Source organism: Heteronotia binoei, chromosome 2, assembly GCF_032191835.1.
Source record: "Heteronotia binoei isolate CCM8104 ecotype False Entrance Well chromosome 2, APGP_CSIRO_Hbin_v1, whole genome shotgun sequence".
Classification (NCBI taxonomy): Eukaryota; Metazoa; Chordata; class Lepidosauria; order Squamata; family Gekkonidae; genus Heteronotia; species Heteronotia binoei.
In genome coordinates this window covers 59250748-59273114 of record NC_083224.1, presented here as the reverse complement: position 1 = coordinate 59273114, position 22367 = coordinate 59250748, and the positions used below count along the sequence as shown (strand labels likewise).

At 41.1% G+C, this 22367-nt stretch overlaps 1 protein-coding gene across 2 annotated transcripts in view; it reads left to right on the top strand.

Moving 5' to 3' along the window:
- The window catches only part of LGR6 (leucine rich repeat containing G protein-coupled receptor 6), a 193034-nt gene that overhangs the window by 99220 nt on the left and 71447 nt on the right, over nucleotides 1-22367 (top strand). For both annotated transcript variants that reach the window (XM_060231114.1, XM_060231113.1), the window contains exon 4: nucleotides 8400-8471. In XM_060231114.1, coding sequence (XP_060087097.1) covers nucleotides 8400-8471 — 72 coding nt within the window. The remainder of the gene's footprint in view (nucleotides 1-8399; nucleotides 8472-22367) is intronic.

Genomic DNA, 22367 nt, shown 5'->3' with positions numbered 1-22367 from the left:
ATTTGATGGTGGGGTCTCTTGGAGATTCATATTTGCTTGTAGCCCCTGAAGCATATGAAGCAACTGAGCTCCCATTCCCAGGATTGCTGCCTATAATGAAAGCCCCCACAGCTCCTGCTGGTGGGAGTCTGAGAGGGCAGAGATGGGGGGGTGCTGTTGGTGCATTCAGGGCTTTTGTTGTAGAAAAAGCCCAGCAGGAACTCATTTGCATATTAGGCCATATGCCTTAACATCACTATGGTTTTGCATAGGGCTTTTTTGTAGACAAAGCCCATCAGGAACTCATTTGCATATTAGGTCACGCCCCTGACACCAAGCCAGCCAGAATTGCATTCCTGTGCATTCATGCTAAAAAAAAAAAACCCTTGGGTGCAATGGTGTTTTACCATAGAATTGTACCATAGAGTTTCTGGTGGTTCCAAGAGAAGTGTGATACCACTTTTTCTGGTAGTGACAGCACCATTGTGTCAACAGCTGTTTTCACTTTATTTTTTTTCTGCCTGCCTCTGGAGCAGTAGTGGGCAACAGAAACTGGGGGTGGTCAAATGATAAGTCTAATCTTAAGTACTGTCCAACAAACCAGTTAGAATATTTTCCCCAAACCCTGCTATCTGAACCTCTTCCCACAAAGATGAGGTGGGTGGGAACTAAAGACAGGGATTTTTCAATGGTGGTGCCCTGCCTTTGTCTTCCTCTTTGTGCCTTGCCTGGTGCCTGTTCTCCTCTCTTTCAGTTGTCAAGTCAAAACATTTATTTTTACCTGAGCTTTTAACTAAGTTTAAAAAAAAAAGTTAAGTGGCACCTTAAAGAATAACATCTATTTCAACATCAGTTTTTGTGAATCACTGTTCCTTCGATCAGATATGTCTGGAAATCAAACTGAGAATCCCTCTTTACCTCAGTTTGCAGTTTTATTTTTTCTTTAACTTTATTTTAACTAAGGAGTTCCATTTTAAAAAAGCTGTTTTATAATCTACTTCTAGCATGTTTAGTCTGTTTGAATGGATTGTTCTTAATATCTGTTATTGATTATGTTGTTTTTATGAATGTGAGCTACTTTGAACAGGTGCCTGGAAAGGTAGAATATACATTTTAAACAAATAAATATAGAATAGGGGACACATGAGATTTGTGGAGGTGAGGAATTTCTTCCCTACTCTAGTTCCCATTTCCTAAATTTTTGTTCCATTTTCCTGTTACGTACTGGACTCTATGTTTGGCAGGTCGCTTTCGCATGCCCGGAAGCAGTGAGACTCTTTGCTGTACCTTTGAGACTTTGACTGTAAACGGGAACTAATGAGTGATTTTGGTGCAAAGCTTGACTGCTGTGATTTGTTATGGGGATCCAGGGGGTGGTTCTTTTACATACATATAAGCAGGGTCACAGCCCCGCCATTTTGTCTTGTATTGGTGTCACCAATAAAGCATGTTCCTATTTGAACATCAGTGCCAGTATTTAACTTTCCTTTGCTCTTGGCTCTGCTTCCCCCACATACACTTACTTTTCCCTCTCCTTTTTATGCCTGCCCATTCCTTCTCTCACTCCACTGACCATCTTTTGGTTTCAGTGTAAAGTTAATGACCACAAAAATCTCATTTTGGCAGCCTTTTAGGTTGCCTAGGCAACTTCAGTGATATTGTCTGTGGTTGCCTAGGCAATCCCAAATGGCTGCTGAAATCTCATGCTGTAGTCAAGTGAAATCATAGTACTTTTATCTTTTCTATACATTTGTTTATGTGGATTTGTGTGTGTACTGTGTGTATGGCTTTTGGGTGGTCAAAACCTGGGGTGGTCAAAACCTGGGGACACTGAGAAGTGACATTATAGCCCTTACATCACTCTAGGTAGGAGCCATAGAGAAGCTTTCTAGGGCATGATGGATGGTCATCTGGAACTTGCATCACAATGTTATTTTTCCTTTCTTTTTTTTTATCCTGCTGCCTGGTTGTGCAAGCATGGGCAATGGAATGCAGGGGCTTGCCCATCATTCATTTTTTTATTTGATTTGATTTATATCCCGCCCTCCCCGCCGAAGCAGGCTCAGGACGTTGGGCAGTGGCAACCCTAGGAAGACTGAAATGTCAGCATGTTCTAGACCAAATTGCAGTTCTCCTTAAGGAACAAGTGAATGGCTTGGAAATGCTGTTAGATCACCGTCTTCAGAAGGAGTCATAGATCGCTTATGTTGTTCATAGCACCTTTAACCAGCTTCAGCAGATTGATCAGCTGTGACACTTCTTGGGGAGGTATGGCTTAGCTTTAGACATCCATTCCCTGATCATAGGGTTACCAGCTCTGGCTTAGGAAATTCCTGGAGATTTGGTGACAGTCAGTATCAATGGAGGACAGAGTTTGTGGAGGGGAAGGACCTCACTGGAGATGTGATGCCACAAAGCTCATGCTTCAAAGCCATTTCTTCCAGAGAACTGATCTCTGTAATTGGGAACTGTAGGCCTAAGGTTGCCAACCTCCAGGTGGAGTCTGGCGCTCAACAAACCTGATCAGATTCAGGTTACATTATTATGATGTGCTTCACATGAGACAGCCTTGGAAGATGGTGTTGACTGGCTCTAGTTACAGAGATATTGCATTGCTGATAGTTAAAAACATCTTCACATTATTCCTATTTGGACTTGATTCAAAGTTCTGTCACTCTTAAATCCTTAAATGCTCTGGGACAATGGAACTGTCTGCTTCCATATGTTCCTCCCCATCCTTTCAGATTATTTTGAAGGCCCTGTTCTATCTCCCTTCCTTTTCAGAGGGGAAGCAGGTAGCAGCTTGGAATAGAGCCTTTTCAGTTATAGAGACCCAGCTCTGAAACAGTCCCACTGGATAAGTTTCTAGTGCTGGACTTACTGTCTTTCTAGTAGAGGCATTTTAAAATTCCCCCAGGCTTTCAATATTTATTTTATTGGGTTTTTCCTCCTTTCCTGCATCATGTTGGCTATTTTATTTATTTATTATTTATTTATTTAGACAATGTGTGCCCTGCTTTCTGCTCTTATCAGATTAAAATATACATAATAAAACACTTTAAAACATTAAAAGCAAAACAAAAATGCATCATTCATACAATTAAAACTAAGTTGAAATAGACATAATACCATAAATTCACATACAGGAAGGAGGGATCACTGCAGGAACACCAGACAGAACAAAAAGGGTATTTCTCTGCTGACAAAAGATGGCAACAGAAGCAGACAAGCTACTCAGAAAGAGTTCCAGAGTTTTGGTGCCACAGTCATGAATGCCTTCTTCCAGGTTGCCACTAACCTAATCTCATAAGGCTGGTGTGTCAGAAGCAGGCCTCAGAAAATGACCTACTAAGGCAATAGGAAGTTCTTTAGGTATGCTGGTCCCAAGCTATGTAGGACTTTAAAAGTCAAACATCAGCACCTTGAATTGTGCCCAGAAACAAATTGGGAGCCAGCGTAGATGGGCTAAGATGAGAGAGATGGTCCCTACAACCCACACAGTCAGTACCCTGGCTTCAGCATTTTGTAGGAAATGTCTCTGATTACATCTTAAGGGCACCCCTATTGATGGTCATAAACTAGATGTAACCAGGGCATGCATCACAGTAACCACATATTTTTCTGTCCGGGAATGGCCACAGCTGACTAACCAGTCAAACTGGTAAAAGGCACTTCTGGCCAGCAGCTGGCTGCATATCTAGCCATTAAACCTGGGTCCAAGAGAGGAGAAGGAGGAGGAGATTGGATTTATACCCCACCATTCACTTGGAATCTCAGAGCAGTTTACAATCTCCTTTTCCTTGCTGTCCTCACAACAGACACCCTGTTCTCCCAGATTAGAGTCCATACACTTAACCACTCACTTAACCATGCACTTAATCCCGTGGTGGTAAAGCTGCAGTATTGCAGTCCGAAGTTCTGCTCACGACCTGAATTTGATCCCAGCGGAAGCTGGGTTCAGGTAGCCATCTCAAGGTTGACTCAGCCTTCCATCCTTCCGAGGTCAGTAAAATGAGTACCCAGCTTGCCAAGGGGAAAGTGTAGATGACTGGGGAAGGCAATGGCAAACTACTCCATTAAAAAAAAAGTCTGCCATGAAAACGTTGTGAAAGCAACGTCACCCCACAGTTGGAAATGACTGGTGCTTGCACAGGGGACTGTCTTTACCTTTTTACTTAACCACTACACCAAACTGGCTGTCACCAAACTACACAACTGCTCCTTCAAGGGGAGTGCAGCCCCATCCAGAATGGGTGGCACTTTACATCCTGGGTCAGACTTTCCACTCATCATATCTACTCCAAAACTGGCTCCAGGCAGAGGTTCAGTGTTTCCACTGGCTCCCTGTGATCAGCCAGAAGTTCAAGTTCAAAACTGAGTGCCATCCACACATTGGTGATACAGCAGAATTTTATGGCCCAGTGGGTTGTTGATAAGGTTACCAATATTACCTGGAGTGGAGGAAGAGCCAGAAAGGGCAACAACATTGAGATGTTTGTCTGTCCTTCCTTCCCCTTACATGACTAGCACTTCTGCTACCACTATGTATCCTGTACCCCACACACTATGAATAGTGGTGCCATCTCTCACGCCATTCCACTCCTCCACATCTTTCCTGCCAGCAAACAAAATAACAGGAAACCCAGATGTTATATAAATTCTGATGTTTTAATGTTTCCTTTGACTTTTTCTGCTTTTTATATGGATTGATATTTTATTGCCATACTTTTAAATTGTTATTATATGCTATATATTATATGCCACTCAAGGAACCAGGTGGGATATAATACTTACATAAACAAATATTCTGCATCATTGTATATTATATTGCATTGTTTTTGAACACACCATATCAAATATGTTTATTTTTCTCCATCAGGCTGGTTCCTGACTTAATACCCTTTCTAGTATTTTTGGTAGGAGTTATCTATTGTTTTTGTGCTAAAGAAGAAAAACACAGAAAAATCTAGGGACTAGGTCTGTCCACGTTGTGCTTTTGGTGTTTACTTGGGCAAATGCAAATGACTATCATTAGCCTAAAATGTTTACTAAAAGCAGTGGGGCTGGCAGGCTGCTCCCTGTGTAAACAGTACCATGTCCACTAAACCCTGTGATTAGAGCCATTGTTCCATAGAGAGCAATGAACTGCTTGGCCCCACACAGGGTAGCTTATTTCTTGTTTTCCCTTTGCATATGATGTACTGAGTTCACCCTGACTGCTCATACAATGCCCAGCCAGTTTGTATTCAGATTGTGTAATTAAAAAACATAAAAGAAAAAGAAGCACCATCTTTGCTTTCCATGCATCAGGTAAAGACTTGTGTGTGTGTGACTGAGAAAGAGAGAGAGAGTTTTAAGTTTTCTGAGCTTGTAAAAAGACTTTACTTTAGTTATACAAAGTCCTTTTTTGTATACAAGGTTTCTATAGAAACTTCATTGTCCCAGACCTCTCCCATGAAGGGGACTGGTAGACAGATAATTCTATGATGCTTCACTTACTATAGATATTCCAAGCTATACAAATATTGTTGATAAACGTTACAATTGAGCAAGGTTTTTGCTTGAGGTAAGCAATGTTTTAGTCCCACTCAGCTGCATAATATTATTCCAAATATAAAGCTGTTTTTATAACTCTATTATGACTATATCCCTGTCTTGTGTGCAGAAGCTTTATGAGCTAGTGACTGGAATTAAATAAATAGCCATAGTGCAGACCCAGGAGAAGCTAGACCCATGGTTTTACTATCAGGAAGATAAATGTGGAAAGTTGTGTGTGATGGTCTCCATGGAACCTTTTGCTTCTTTTTTTTTTAAATCTATGTGAGTAAAAGTTGGAATTATTGGGATTTTGTCCTAAACCTACAAAAACTGTGATTCAATTATGAACCCAGCACACACAACAATGGTCTCTAAATGGAAAACATGTTCTCCATATAATTGTGAATAAATCACAAAGATTTACTCAGGCCTAATCTGTCCTGCTGAGGTTCTACTTACATTGCTACAGATCAGAATGCTCCTCTTCCCAGTTTAAGGTTTAAGTTAGGATGTGATATAGCAGCTGCAGTTTTTTCTCTTAGTGACAAATTCCAGAAAAGCACACATTAGCCTGGTGCAGCAAAACCAATAAAGTGTTTGTGACATAATAAGGTTAACTAAATTTATAGTTAGAAACCAAAGTGTCCTCCTTTTCTGTGTTAAAACCGGAACCTTGTGTCTTCATCCACCAGTACAGTAGTACAGTAAACTAATGCTAAAAGGAAAATATTTTATCAAAGAGGCAGAATACTCAGTGGTGTATCCAACATTATGAAAACAATATATTATTATACTATAGCCGAGGGGTGGCTATAGTATAACTTACTTAATGTAAGAGCCACATAGCATAAACATCAGATGTTTGAGAGCTGCAAGTCATGAACGTCAGATGTTTGAGAGCCAGAAGGAAGGCAAATAGATGGGGGAAGGGGGGAAGGAGAGGTGGAAAGAAAGCAACTTTATCTTTAAATGCATTCTCCAAGATGTCAGCTGGCTTGGCTTGGAGAAATTATTTAAAGAGACAAGTGCCTTCTCCAAGCTGGCCGACAGGACAGTGGAGGCTTTGGGAGCCACACAATATGTGTGAAAGAGCCATATGTGGCTCCTGAGCCACAGTTTGGCCACCCCTGCTATAGCCTATGAAATAAAATGGTGTACCTGATAAAACTCACATGAGACAAAGCCTTCTGTAGTTTGAAAGACCATATTTCATGGCCGGTTATCTCAGGTTTCTGACTCTTGGGTGATCCTGGTCTGAATGTTTCCTACATTAAAAAAGCATTCAGCATGTAGAAAATTTAACTTACATTGTTAGCCTGGACATTTTCTCCCTGGTGTGAAGGCTTTCTACATGTGAGGGAACATTAAAATGTGTTTCTGACTTGAAGGATCCAAGAAGGACTCTGCTATTTCATTTTGCTTATTGTAAGATACTGAAGGATACCTTATATGACAACAGAAGTACACTGCAAACAGACATGTGACAGTGGTTTTGATGTGAGGTTTAAGATTGCATGCTGTCCTGGGGCAAAAGATATAGTCTTGAGTACAACAGCCTAATTTTTTGATGTCTTTGGCTCATTCATGTCAAGAGACCAAGACTTCTAATGTGAGGGCAGGGCATCGTGACATTTCATAGAATCAGTATTCTCCACAATTACATATGACATATTCTCTTTCCGTGTTGAGTAGTCTCTTTCTGTGCTGTTCTGTCCCAGTCCTATGTGCATCTCAAACATTAACAGGTACGTACATAAAACATAAAGACCAGTGGTCATTTTGTAGAAAAATAGGTAGTGGAGCTCATGCAGGGATATTATTCAATGGACAAAGAGGTGGAACTCTCAGAAGTAGGAGGTGGAACTTTCAGAAAGGTTCAGGAGCTGTGCTCCTGTGAGCTCCCACAGAATTTGAGGCCCTGATAAAGACCCATAGGAATCATAAATGATGCCACAGTTTCATCAGCTATGCATTCTAATAGTTTTATAGTTCTGCCTGAATCTTGCATTACCCACATGCTAGCTCCGAATCATGTGACCTCAGGAGATAAAGCCCTCAGAATGTTATTTCTATTCCTGCATTATTTAGGAGTCTGTGTCCTTTTTCATGGGAGGGTTTTGGATCAGGTTTTATATACCAGGGGTGTTGAACACATTTGTTATGAGGGCTGGATCTGATATAAATGAGACCTTGTAGGGCTGGGCCATGTCGGGCCAGACCACATCTATACATATTGAAGATTAGGTAGCAGAGATATAAACTTTATAAAGGACACAGGCAAACACAATTAAATTTTATTTTAAAAAAACCCCTAAAAATATACTTAAAACGTTAGCACTTGTTGGTATTAAATGTGCTTTCTTTGTATCTCTCCCATGGGATCCAGGGAACTGGGCAAAGGAAGCTCTGGCTCGCTCCTTCCTTCCTTCCTTCCTTCCTTCCTTCCTTCCTTCCTTCCTTCCTTCCTTCCTTCCTTCCTTCCTTCCTTCCTTCCTTCCCTCCTCAGGAGACTAGGAGGGGGAAGAAAGAGAGGTTCTGCTGTCCCCTCTTCCTCTCCAAGGGAGGAGCTTCAGCCAATGGACAAAATAGAGCTTTCGCTCTGTAGCTCCTGTTCAATGGAACAAGCCTTGCAAAGCAAGCTGTTTTGCAGAAGGAGGCAAGAGATAGAGAAAAGGAAGCAAGTAAGAGCCAGTTGCTCAGGGGCCTAATAGGAGCCCCCCAGGGGCCTGATTTGGCCCCTGGGCTGCATGTTTGACACCCCTGATCAGTCCTCTGAAATCTTGTTGAAAGAAAAATTATGTACATTTTTATTTATTTATTTATTTATTTGATTTATATCATTTCATTGTTTGTTTTGAAAAGCTCTTTTTTTCTAATTACAGGATGTTACAGAACAATCAGCTTAGTCGGATCCCAGCAGAGGCTCTGTGGGATCTTCCAAACCTTCAGTCACTGTAAGTACTTATGGATTGATACTGTGCAGTCTTTTAAGCAAGAGATTTTGAAAAGTATGGTAGAATCCCAGCACTATAGTTTACTATATCCAGCTGCTCAGCCAGGCCATCATCAGAGCAATATAGTATAATGCATCAGAAATTTTAGAACTGGGATTTAGAACAAGCATAATTAGTGCTGCCTAGAAATCCAAGTCTTCTTCCAAAGAACTCTGACAGAGATACACCAAGGGTGCGGTCACACTCACCATTAAATCCATCTGCAACGCGCCTCTATTATAATCCGCACAACCAATTTCCCGATCAGACAACAGCCGGGGTCCCATTCTATCCCATGTGGGTCCCGTCGCTGGTCGATCAGAGTGCTCTACCGGACCTCATTTCATGAGACGTCAATCTGCATTAGCGCAGGTGCAGTGATGCCCGCTGTCTGCACTATCGAGCAGATCCAGCGTCTTCTCCCTTCTCCACGAGAGACTTCGCACACCCACCATGGCCTCGTTCTTGAGGGCGGGGATGCGCGTCTTTTTTAAATGGGTCGGATCACTAACAGTTTTGCTAGTCCATTGGCACTACTTTTCCAGCACGAGCACTACGCGTGCAGAAAAAAAATCAGGAATTCAAATCAGTTCACATCTAGTTCACATCTTGTTTCAAAAGTGAGTTTTGTTTCCGGACATAGGGGCAGGTAAACGATTTATCGAGCCAACATTCGCTCGCTCATTCACTGGCGCAGTGATATCACTTGCAGGGGGCTTTGGGAGGGAAGCGGTGGGGCGCTTCCGACGAGTCGCCAACAATGGAGCGTTCAAACAGAAATACCACTTGGGAACCGTCAGAAGAATTTTGTTCCGGATTTAAAGCAGTATCAAATTAGTCCGCGCCCCAGTCATCTCAACGCAGGACTCGATCGGGCTAACCACCATTCGCAGATGCTGATGTTTGGACAACCGCTTAAAATCCGACATGGTTCCAGACTCCACTCATGCCCGTAGCGGGATTTTCTGAACGTCTGACCTCACCCCAACAGAAGCTAGTCTACATTTAGAGGGATAATATGGTTGCTTTTAACTTTCTCTCTTGTCTAGTAGAGATCAGTGTTTTGCAGCCAACTCAGTAATGTCAGCCTGCAATTGTTCACCAATACTTGTTCCCAGTGGTGCAATTAGAAGAGGAACAGTGGAGTGGTCCTGTGGGTCTTATTGTGAACCTATGGTTTGCTTTTCCACTCTTTACCCTGTCCCATAATCAGCGCTGCTCTTTTAAACATCTGTTCATCTACATCAGGGGTGGCCAGTGGTAGCTCTCCAGATGTTTTTTGCCTACAACTCCCATCAAACCCAGCCATTGGCCATGCTGGCTGGGGATGATGGGAGTTGTAGGCAAAAAATATCTGGAGAGCTACCGTTGGCCACCCCTGATCTACATGAATGTGACTGTACCATTTGCTCTCCGTCACCATTGCTAGCATTCCACTATTTCTATCATAAACATTTTTGCTTTGTAAGAAACTTTCAGCAATATAGTAGCTTCTCCCATCAGCGATAGAGCTAAACAAGAAGTGGGTGAAAAGGACATATGCCATTGTGTAATTTCCTCTGTGGTTCCTGTATCAAAGAGACCTTTTTTCATATATACCTGTGCTGTTCAAGTCATCCAACCCAGTAGTGACTCTACATCTGAGAAGTGGGCAGGGCTTTTTTGGTAGAAAAAGCCCAGCAGAAACTCATTTGCATGTTAGGCCACACCCCTGATGTCACCATTGTTTCACATAGGGCTTTGTTGTAGAAAAAGCCCAGTAGGGACTCATTTGCATATTAGACCACACCCCTAGCCAAAACTGTGTTCCTGTGCATTCCTGCTCAAAAAAAGCCCTGAAAGTGGGATATATGATCCTTTTGCTGGAGAACTGGGTCATGAGGAAACTCTGTTGCAAAGAGTAGCATGTACTTACAAATGAATTCACATTCAGATTCTTGCACGATGTCTTTTACAAGTATACTCTTCCATTAAAAAAAAAAAGTGATTTTGAGCTTTCTCTTCCAATGATGTGGTCTTGGCACCATCTATGCATATCAGTCACGGTTTTTCTCCTTAATTATGAGCTTTGATTAATTGATCTTTGAAGTGGAGGGAGCTCCTAGCACTTTTTCCAATTAAAGTGAACTATGTGTCTTGTACCTGCAGAGGAGAAACAGTGTACCATAAAGCTCTGTTAACATCATTCCAGCCTCTGTTCAGGAAGCAATACTACAATATAACAACAAGCACATATATTTACTCCCATCTGATGCGGCAACATGGTGACTGTCCCTTGAAGCTCGAGCTTCACATTACAGTGCAACCAATTTTCAGCCTTCCTGTGGAAAAGTGCCTGTATGGAAAAGGTTTACATTGGGAGAGCAAAGACAGAGACACCCCTGAAATGAGAGAAGGGAGAAATATTTTCTTGTGAACTATTGTATCCTCCTTCAGTATTTAGTGCTTTGCTAAACTACAAGGTGTCTATATTGTATTCTCCTTCAATATTTGATGCTTTACTAAACAACAAGATGTCTATTGCATATTCTACATTTTTTTCTAGAACTTAAGAGAGGTTCACATTGGCCAAACATGAGAAACCTTTGCACTACTATTTATTTGGTATCAGTCAATGACAGTGTGGTAGCAGATTCCATTGAGGGAGTAGAATTAGTTTGTTGCAGCAAAACCAAACAGAAGTCTTGTGGCATGTGAAAAACTAATAGATTTATTGAAGTGTAAACTTCCATGGACTACAGCAGGGATGGTCAAACTGTGGCTCAGGAGTCACATGTGGCTCTCAAAACCTCAACTGCCCCATTGGCTGGCTTGAAGAAGGCATTTGTCTCTTTAAGTCATTTTGCCAAGCCAGCTGGCAGCTTGAAGAATGCATTTAAAGTTAAAGTTGCTTTCTTTCCACCTCTTCCTCCCTTCTCCCATCTATTTTCCTTCCTTCCTTCCTTCTCTCAAACATGTGATGTTCATGTCTTGCAGCTCTTAAACGTCTGAGATTTATTCTATGTGGCTCTTACATTAAACAAGTTTGGCCACCCCTGGACTACAGCCATTCAGTGATCACAGTGGGAAGTGATTTCTTTTGGCAGAATCCTTAAGTCAAATGGCAGAAATTCGTAGGCTGTCTATCCTCTTCTAAAATTACAACCATCATTCAAGCTCATGAAGCAAGATCTAGGTTAGGTTAGGTTTATTCAAATTATATCCCACGCTCCCTGCAGAGGCAGGCTCAGATCTATGTTCTAGGTCAGGGGTGTTAAACATGTGGCCCAGGGGCCAAATCAGGCCCCCGGAGGGTTCCTATCAGGCTCCCGAGCAACTGGCTGTTATCTGCTTCCTTCTCCCTCTCTCTTGTTTCCTTCTGCATCACAGCTTGCTTTGTCTGGCTTGCTCAATCGCACACGAGCTACAGAGCAAAACCTCTATTTTCTCAATTGGCTGAGGCTCCTCCCTTGGGGAGGAAGGGGAGAGAGGTATAGTTTTCTTTGCCAGGCTCTGTCAATTGCACAGCAGAGCTACAGAGTCAAGCCTTTCTTGCTGCTATTGGCTGAAGCTCCTCCCCCTTCTGGTCCCCTGGGGAAGGAAGGAAATAGCCAGAGCGTCCTTTGCCCAGTTCCCTTGATCACATAGGAGACATACAAAAAAAGTACCTGTAAGACCAATGAGTGCTAATATTTAAGCATGTTTTATTTTAAGTATGTTTTAAATCTTGAATTGTGTTTGTCTGTGTCCTTTATAAAGTTTAGATCTCTGCTTCCTAATCTTAAATATGTACACACGTGGCCCAGCCTGACATGGCCTGACCCAACAAGGTCTCATTTATGTCAGATCCAGCCCTCACAAAAAATGAGTTTGGCACCCCTGTATGTAGAGTGTTGCCTTTATTGTTCTTGCACATTGTTACATCTTCAAAATGGGGAACAAAAACCATCAGTTATGTTAAAGGATCAGGCCAATGGTCCATCCAGTCCAACACTCTGTGTCACACAGTGGCCAAAAAAACAATTATGTATATACACACACACATACACATATATATACACACTGTGGCTAATAGCCTCTGATGGACCTCTGCTCCATATTTTTATCTAACCTCCTCTTGAAGCTGTCTATGCTTGTAGCCGCTACCACCTCCTGTGGCAGTGAATTCCACATGTTAATCACCCTTTGGGTGAAGAAGTACTTCCTTTTATCCATTTTAACCTGACTGCTCAGCAATTTTATCGAATGCCCACGAGTTCTTGTATTGTGAGAAAGGGAGAAAAGTACTTCTTTCTCTACTTTCTCCATCCCATGCATTATCTTGTAAAACTCTGTCATGTCACCCCACAGTCGACGTTTCTCCAAGCTAAAGACCCCCAAGCGTTTTAACCTTTCTTCATAGGGAAAGTGTTCCAACCCTTTAATCATTCTAGTTGCCCTTTTCTGGACTTTTTCCAATGCTATAATATCCTTTTTGAAGTGCGGTGACCAGAATTGCAAACAGTATTCCAAAGGAGACCGCACCATCGATTTATACAGGGGCATTATGATACTGGCTGATTTGTTTTCAATTCCCTTCCTAATAATTCCCAGCATGGCGTAACAAAAACCAGTGATAAATAAAGCAACAATAAAAGCACAATAAAATTGAAAGCAATGTGTACATTTCTGGGCCTGAAACATAGCATAAATTGCAGCACATAAAAATTGAGTAGGCAGATGTTTGTGTTTATGGAGCTAGAATATATCCAAATCAGCTGGGATAGTGAAGACGAATTCATATATGCAGGAATCCCCAAAGCATGAAGTTTTAGTAATAAGGTCTTGTTCAACTTAGATAAAGATAACCTCGGTTGTTAACAGAGAAATACTGTGTTTTTTGCTTTATGTTTTAATTATCTTATGTGTATGTTCCAAAATACACTATTGCCACATTTCTGATTTGGGGCAGAATGGATAGAAAAATAATGTCCAGATCCTCTGTCTAGTCTTAAAGAAGGTGCTTGGAAAGTTCTCACAACCAGATTTTCTAAGGAATAGGATCACAACAGTGGTAACTGCCTCAAAATGTACTAAACTAAATAAATTGCAATTTTCATCATAAATATACACTGAGGATTTTAGGATGGAGATATATCATTGACAATCTCCAAGAGCCTGCAAGTAGATTAAAATAACAGTTAAAATATTAGTTGGGTTCTGGATCTATTTTACTGGTAGACGTGCTTCATGTTGGTGGAAGGAACTTTCCTGTAATGTAAGAGCTGCAGGTTCCAACCCATTATTTTGAAATTAATGGGCCGTGGTGTGAATAGCAAACAGGACCAGTGTTTATTGTTCCATATGCGTGACTACAAGTAATTGTTCACCCAGGGAGGGTAGCAACCACTAGGGAGGCAACCACTGAAAAATGAACATTACCAATCCCATGGAGAAAGAAAGAATTGTGCTTTTGTAGAGAAATACAGTTTAAAATGATGTAGTACAGGAGTTTCAGTATTTTATTGCTTTGGATTTTCAGTGAAGAGGTGTCTGGCAAGGCACAGTGGTGTTTTCAGTGCCTGACAACAGCCTCCTGAAAAAAAATCTTAACACAAAACCACCCTTTAAAGTAATGCCAATAAGTCTGGCAGCTTAACATATTTCTAGTTGTGTAATAAAAACCACTATTGTTATCAGGGAATATTTTGAGCTAGAGATTCTGATGCCTCTGGCATTCAACTAATGTTGGCAGCAGGATCTCTGTGGGTGTATCGTTCACTTCACCTCATGTCTGAATTTTAGCAGAAATGCTCAGCAGCTCTGAGGTGTTTACAGCGCAATCCTGAGCTGAATTACTTCAGTCCAAGCAAATTGATTTCAGTGGATTTAGACCAAGTGATTGCACAGGCATGGAGTGTTAATGGAAGTCAGAACAATGGGTTTCTGATTGTGTTCCTGGGAACCCTAGAGTTCCTTGGACACTTATTAAGAATTTTCAATGAGGAGATCAATAATGGCAAGTAAGGTTCACTGAAAGACCACATGTTTTGTACTGACAAATGACACAGCAACGTATGTTCTTTTATAAAAATAGCCCCAAACTTTTTTGAGTTTGATGTGTGACTCTTGTAAGCCATTTTCTCCAACTTCCACAGTCACAATGTGGCCTTTAACATGTTGCTATGCTGTGCTCAAAATGGCTTGAAAGGAAGTGAAATCCAAGTGGCAAAGTGCATTTTGGAAGCTGAAGAGATGTATATGTTTTGAGGTGTTCTCCAGGGATACAACCCAAATCATATTTAACAATCAGAAACTAGCAGATACAAGCAGTGGCTATGATAGATATGACAAAAAGCAGAGCTTTTTTGTAGAAAAAGCCCATCATGATCTCATTTGCATATTAGGCTACACTCCCTGACACTAAGCCAGCCAGAACTGTGTTCCTGCTAAAAAAAGCCCTGGCAAAAAGCTGTGGTGGATAAGGAAATCCATATTTGATTGAGTACCAAGTTAGATTCAAGGTTTTAGATATGACCTTTAAGGCTTTGAGTGGTCTGGGACCAAAGTATCTACGGGACCATCTCCTCAACTATGTTCCTGGAAGAGCACTACGTTCTACTGGTCAAAATCTACTGGTGATCCCCAGCCCTAAAGAGGTCCGGCTGTCCTCAACAAGGGCCAGGACTTTTTCAGTCCTGGGCCCAACCTGATGGAACTCTGCCGGAAGATACCAGGGCCCTGTGGGATCTTTTACAATTCTGCAGGGCCTGCAAAGCAGAGATGTTCCGCCAGGCTTTTGTTTGAGGACAGTGACAGCTGCCGGGCTGGCACCCCCTTCCCCCCTCTACTTAAGGGGGGAACTGCTCCCAATGCCTGGAAAGCAGAAATACAGCACACTATAAAGTATGTTCATTGAGTTGATGTGAGGGTGATCTGGCTGTGACATCTGTCACCCCATTGATCGCCAGGGTTGATTCGGCCGATCTGTCCCCTACCTCCTTCACCGCTCCATGTGCGTCCCTCCTGAAGCTGCATGCTCGGTGGAAGAGAACAACCATCCCAGATAGAAGGAGTGTACCGTTCTTCAGTCAAGGGTATAAAGTATGTTCATTGAGTTGCAACTGTTTTAAATTACTGGTTTTATTGATTTTATGTGTACCTTTTGTTGTACATTGCCTAGAGCCCGGCATTGGCCGGGATAAGGCGATTCATAAATTTAATTAATAATAGTAATATTAAATTTCATCCCCGGCAAGACAACCAACATTTCTGGGTGGGGAATTTAAATGGGAAAACAGTATAGAGAGAAAATGATTAACACCCCCTCCTCATCACTCTTGTGATCAGATTCAGAGCTCCCTGACGCTGCATTAAAGACAAAAAAGTTGAGAGATCCAGCCGCATGTCCTTCCACACTATCTGTAGATTGGCCTTTACAAACTATAATATCTGATGGATCAACTATTCCCCATATGCTATGACTTGAAATTGATCACTTCTGGAGAAATTTAGGATTTCTTCAAAATGTACTGGGCTTTTGAGCAAACTGCAGGCTATGACAGGAGTCACCAGCAAGAGACAACAAAACACCTTCTGATTTTTAAAAAGGTAGTTGATGAAGGGAGTTTTGACTCTCAAAAGTTTATACCCTGAAAATCTTGTTGGTTTCTAAAGTGCTATTGATTTTTTAAAAACCCAGACTCTTAATGAAGTAAGTAGAAGCATAAAAAATGTTCGGAAGCTGCAAAGTGCTGCACAGTTTTGACCCACCACGTTCTCTTGTTCTGAAGTACTTGTTAACACCTCTGGCAATCAGTACTGTGAATTAGCAGCATGTGTTATTGCAGCTTCTTCTGTTAACAGGCATGAAAAGCCTGAGGGAGGCCCAGCAAAAAAAAATGTAATTAAGTTGCAAGGGGACTGCAGCGAACCTTGTGCAATCCTCATGTTTACCACTAAAGAGGTGCACTCTTCTACATTTATCTGATCTTCATCTGTGGTCTGCACAAAATGAAAGCATTTGAAGAAGCACGTCTACACCTGATGGCAAAGTTTCTAAACTGCACGTTGGATTCCAGTCCTTACGTAATACAGTGATCCAGTTGTGATGCCCTGGCAGAGTGTCTGGCTACCAGCAGTTTTATAGGTGTGGTAACAACTCACCATAAGTACTCTTGGAAGAGTCGTGTGTCAAGCTAATTAACAACTTTGTGGTTACAGGCTCTTAACTCAAGCAGATGGGCACACTGTCTGTTCCTCTGCCAGCCAAGAGGCAGCCAAAGACTTTCAAAGCAAGCAGGTGCTATACATTATAATTACTGTACTTTTAGTAAGAATGAGAAATAGAAGAGAGCCTGATTGGATTAAAAGATCAGAACAAACCCCTGAAATTTATCTTTCAAATGAAAATCAAAGGCGATGGAAACATTTTCGATTTTCTATAGTCTCTAAATACATATGCCAGAGCAGTGATTAGAACATGGTTTCTTATGCACACATTTTAAAGAAGCAGAACTGCAGGGAAGGATTTGCTTTATGGTTTCAGGTATCTGCTTGGCACTTGCCACTTTTGGGGTCTGAAATTCTCTGCTCAGTCAGGATGTGCATGAGTGCAATACTACCTGAATGTTCACCCTGTCCTGATGGTCAAGAATGCATATCACCGAGTCCATTTGTTGAGAAGGATGCAATTTTTTGTGCCATAAAAAGGTAAAGGTAGTCCCCTGTGCAAGCACCAGTAGTTTCTGACTATGGGGTGACATTGCATCACAACGTTTTCATGGCAGACTTTTTACGGAGTGGTTTGCCATTGCCTTCCCCAGTCATCTACACTTTCCCCCCAGAAAGCTGGGCACTAATTTTACCAACCTCGGAAGGATGGAAGGCTGTGCCATACTGGGGCCCAAATTCTTTAGCACCTTCACAACTAGCTATTTTAATGGCCAGTAGGTGCAATGCTTGAAGACTATGGGGTGATGCCCATGGTCATAATCCATGCATTATTGCGACTAACTGGGAGCACAGATGTGTGTTGGCTATCTTTAGCCTTCTGGACAGAATTCAAGTTGCTGCTATGTTTGACCTATTAAATGTTATGTGATATTGACACTTTGTACCTAAGCCACAATCCCTTTTCTTGGATTTGAAAAAGAAGATTGTAGATTTATACCTTGCCCTTCTCTCTGAATCAGAGTCTCAGAGCGGCTTACAATCTCCTTTATCTTCTTCCCCTACAAAAGACACTCTATGAGGTGGGTGGGGCTGAGAGAGTTCTCACAGCAGGTGCCCTTTCAAGGACAACTCTTGCGAGAGCTATGGATGACCCAAGGCCATTCCAGCAGCTGCAAGTGGAGGAGTGGGGAATCAAACTCAGTTCTCCCAGGTAAAAGTCTGCACATTTAACCACTACACCAAACTGTGATCACATTTCTTATGATTCAATGATAATAATGTATACTGTACATAGAAATGGGACCATAAAAAGATCATTCTTGGTGGCTGTTATCTATCTTTCTATTTTCTCTTTTCTGTTAGTGCTAGATGCAGGTAGCAATGACGAAAGTAGGAAAAGCTAGTGAGCTAACATTTTTATTTTATTTATTTACTATTTGATTTCTAGTCCTCCCTTCCCTGCACAGCGGACTCCAGGTGGGTTACAACAAACAGTAAAACAATAAAATAAATACAGTTTAAATACATATAACTGTCATTATAATATGTACCTATACAAAAACTTATATCAGACAACTACATCATTAGATGGCAATCCTTTAGCACAGGTTGACCGTTTCTCCCAGAAAATGCTAAAGTGTGTGCCCACAGATGGTTAAAAAAGAAACTGAAAAGTGTATTGCAGAGAAAAATGATCCACAATAGTATAAAGTAGAACTGGGATGAGTAGGACAGGGAAGGCAAATGCACATGGAATTCCACCACCTCAACTATAGGCCTGGCACAACATCTCCATCATCAGAAATGAGAGTGATAACATAATCACTAACCAGTACTAACTTCTCCATGTTTCTCCCATTCTCTTATACAATAAATTCCACTTCCCTCCCAAATCCTGTGTAAATATATTTATGTTCAAATAAATGATCCTCAGCACATGCACCAGAGACATACCTACCCCTTTCCTCCCAGTTCTGTGTTTCACTTGGCACTTAGGCTCCAAAGATCCCCAAGCATGGAACTTACTTAGAGAATGTGTGTGCTGCCTGCAAAGGCTCCCTGCAAAGTAAAAAACCCCAAATCCTAATGCAATAAAATCATAAAAACAACAGATATAAAAAAGTATCAATTATGAAATATGCTATTAAATCACATTAATGTGATGTGTAACTCAGGTATATCACAACACATTCCTCATTGTAACAAGTTCGTAATGTCCTATAAGAATTAACAGACTCAGTTCAACTTTAAGTTAGTTCCTTGACCTTATTTGATCTGTTCCATTTTATTCACTTTCAGTTATGGGTAAATAATTTCCATTCATATTGATTTCTAATGGTATTTGTTGATCTGCTCTTACATTCCCTAACAGAAGTAAGACCTATTAGTGCCACCAAAAGGATTACAGAGTTTTTCCAGTTTATTCCTCTCTAAAGAAAACTTTTGTCCCCCCCCCCGCTTTTAAAGACTTCTCTTTACATTAAGAACACACTTTCCTGTGAGTAAGCTCCACTGGATAGACCCACGTAGCATTCTGAATACGCCTGATCAGGACTCCATTCATTAGTAAAGTTCAGAAAGTATACACAAACTGTTAGTATATCATTGCCAGTCTTTCTGGAATTGCATGATGTTGCCTGAATGGCTTACGTGCATATATATCTTAAGGAGCATCCCTCTTAACATGTACAGAGTACACACTGCCATGTATCCAGGGGCAGTTATTATTGGGACCCTCTGTCAGGTGTATTCTAGGGTCTAAGACTTAAGTAACACCTCATATATAAAGTGTGCAAATTCTTATAAGTGAACAGGCATATGTTTAAAGTGGAACAGTTATTGACAAAAAACTAGCAGCATAGGTAATTAGCAAACAGAATACAAGTGTACGGAGCATGCATGTGTACATATGTTCTAGAACAATGATCTAATAAATCCTAACTGAGCTTGTTCAGCGAATATAATCCAGGAAGGTTAGTTGGAAGAAAGAAAAAAGCAGCTGTTGAGAGAGCAAATGGGAACCAGATCATAGTTGTTGGGCTACCTGAGTTAAGTTGTAGGGGCAATGCAGCTTCACACACACATTCCCTCTATGCACTTCCTCCAGATCTGGGGGTGGAATCAAACATCGGAGATGCCTTGCACTTCTGAGGGATCTGTGAAGAGGTCCCAACTACATTCATAAGAACATAAGAGAAGCCATGTTGGATCAGGCCAATGGCCCATCCAGTCCAACACTCTGTGTCACACAGTGGCCCAATATATCTAACCCCCACTTGAAGGTGGCTATGCTTGTAGCCGCCACCACCTCCTGTGGCAGTGAATTCCACATGTTAATCACCCTTTGGGTGAAAAAGTACTTCCTTTTATCCGTTTTAACCTGACTGCTCAGCAATTTCATCAAATGCCCACGAGTTCTTATATTGTGAGAAAGGGAGAAAAGTACTTCTTTCTCTACTTTCTCCATCCCATGCATTATCTTGTAAACCTCTATCATGTCACCCCGCAGTCGACGTTTCTCCAAGCTAAAGAGCCAAAAGCGTTTTAACCTTTCTTCATAGGAAAAGTGTTCCAACCCTTTAATCATTCTAGTGGCCCTTTTCTGGACTTTTTCCAATGCTATAATATCCTTTTTGAGATGCAGTGACCAGAATTGCACACAGTATTCCAAAGGAGACCACACCATCGATTTATATAGGGGCATTATGATACTGGCTGATTTGTTTTCAGTTCCCTTCCTAATAATTCCCAGCATGGTGTTGTCCTTTTTTATTGCAATCGCACACTGTCTTGACATTTTCAGTGAGTTATCTACCAGGACCCCAAGATCTCTCTCTTGGTCAGTCTCTGCCAGTTCACAACCCATCAATTTATATTTGTAGCTGGGATTCTTGGCCCCAATGTGCATTACTTTGCACTTGGCCATATTGAACCTCATCTGCCACATTGACGCCCACTCACCCAGCCTCAACAGATCCCTTTGGAGTGCCTCACAATCCTCTCTGGTTCTCACCACCCTGAACAATTTAGTGTCATCTGCAAACTTGGCCACTTTACTGCTTACTCCCAACTCCAAATCATATATGAACAAGTTAAAGAGCATGGGACCCAGTACTGAGCCCTGCGGCACCCCACTGCTTACCGTCCTCCACTGCGAAGACTGCCCATTTATACTCACTCTCTGCTTCCTATTAATTAGCCAATTTTTGATCCACAAGAGGACCTGTCCTTTTACTCCATGACTCTTGAGCTTTCTAAGGAGCCTTTGATGAGGAACTTTATCAAAAGCTTTCTGGAAGTCAAGGTAAACAACATCTATCGGGTCTCCTTTGTCCACATGTTTGTTCACCCCCTCAAAGAAATGTAACAGGTTAGTGAGGCAAGATCTTCCCTTGCAGAACCCATGCTGAGTCTTCCTCAATAACCCGTGTTCAGCAATGTGCCTACTCATTCTGTCCTTGATAATGACAGAATTCAAGAGTTCTGATTCAAGACTTTACAAGTTAATTACAATAGCATTCAAAGTTTAATTCAAAAATTGTGTACTATGATATACAGTGCAAGATTCTATAGCAGCACTTATAGGCCAAAAAGAATTGATGCTCTTTTATGCAACACATCTGTATATCTAAATGCCCTTCATTTATACTCTGTATCATGTCTTTCTATAATGTCTGGAGAACAGAGAGTTCTTTGGTGTGTTATGTATTGAGGAAGCAGAGGTTGAATTTAATATATACACTGTTTGATGAGTGCAGCCTACTCCAGAAATAACCAAATGTGTTAGGGAGAGTTTATTTAGCATCAGCAGTTTCAATGTATCATGATTATCCTAGATAAACATCTCCCGTTACTGACTGTGGTGACAATTTCATCTCTTCGTTGTCCAAGACTGAAGAAAATCAACACCTTTCTACTCTTGGTGATACTTTTTGTTACTTTTATGTGCCCTCATCTTGGATGAAGCATATGGTTTTACTGTGATCATAAAGGTATTTTGGGAAAAAATGCTCATGACAAAGAAAATGTGTTACAGATGTTAACTGAAAATTCCTTTTCTGTCGTTATGTGTGTCCTTTTTCCTTTTATTTCCTAAAGTATTACAATAGCTTTTTTTCTCAAGATGGTGTATTTGATATAAATCTGAGGAGTCTTTTGATTGGTATCTTAATCTCAAACAATGGGTTCATGTATGTGTTTGTGTGTCCTTAATCAGATGAATCTTTTCATTCTTTATTAGGAACTTCATACCTTTAAGAGAAATTGTTTCTGCTTTTTGAAATACATTGTGTGATACACATCATGGCATCATATTTCTTTTACAATTAAACCTATATTTATACATGTCAATCTGGTGATCCTTCAGTGTATTTGCAGGTTTTTGATGTTCCCATCTGAGTTTTTCCTAGCACATCTTAATAATGTCATGTCACTCCTAGAAGGGTTTTTAAAAATTTGTTTAGGCAGAATATACATTTATTTTCATATACCTCTGCTTTCTATGAAGTTCTAGAACCAGGACTACTGTTGCAAATTGGTCACATACAGTAGAGTAAGTGACCTGCAGATGTTGATGCCATATTACTTTTGCCTAAATTGAAGTTAGTGGGCTCTTATAATTTCCATTCTTTTGGCAACCCAACAAATAAAGATATAAAACTGCAGATGTGATATAAAAGACAACTATGCATGACATAATTCTGTAGAGTGAATTATTTTTATAGC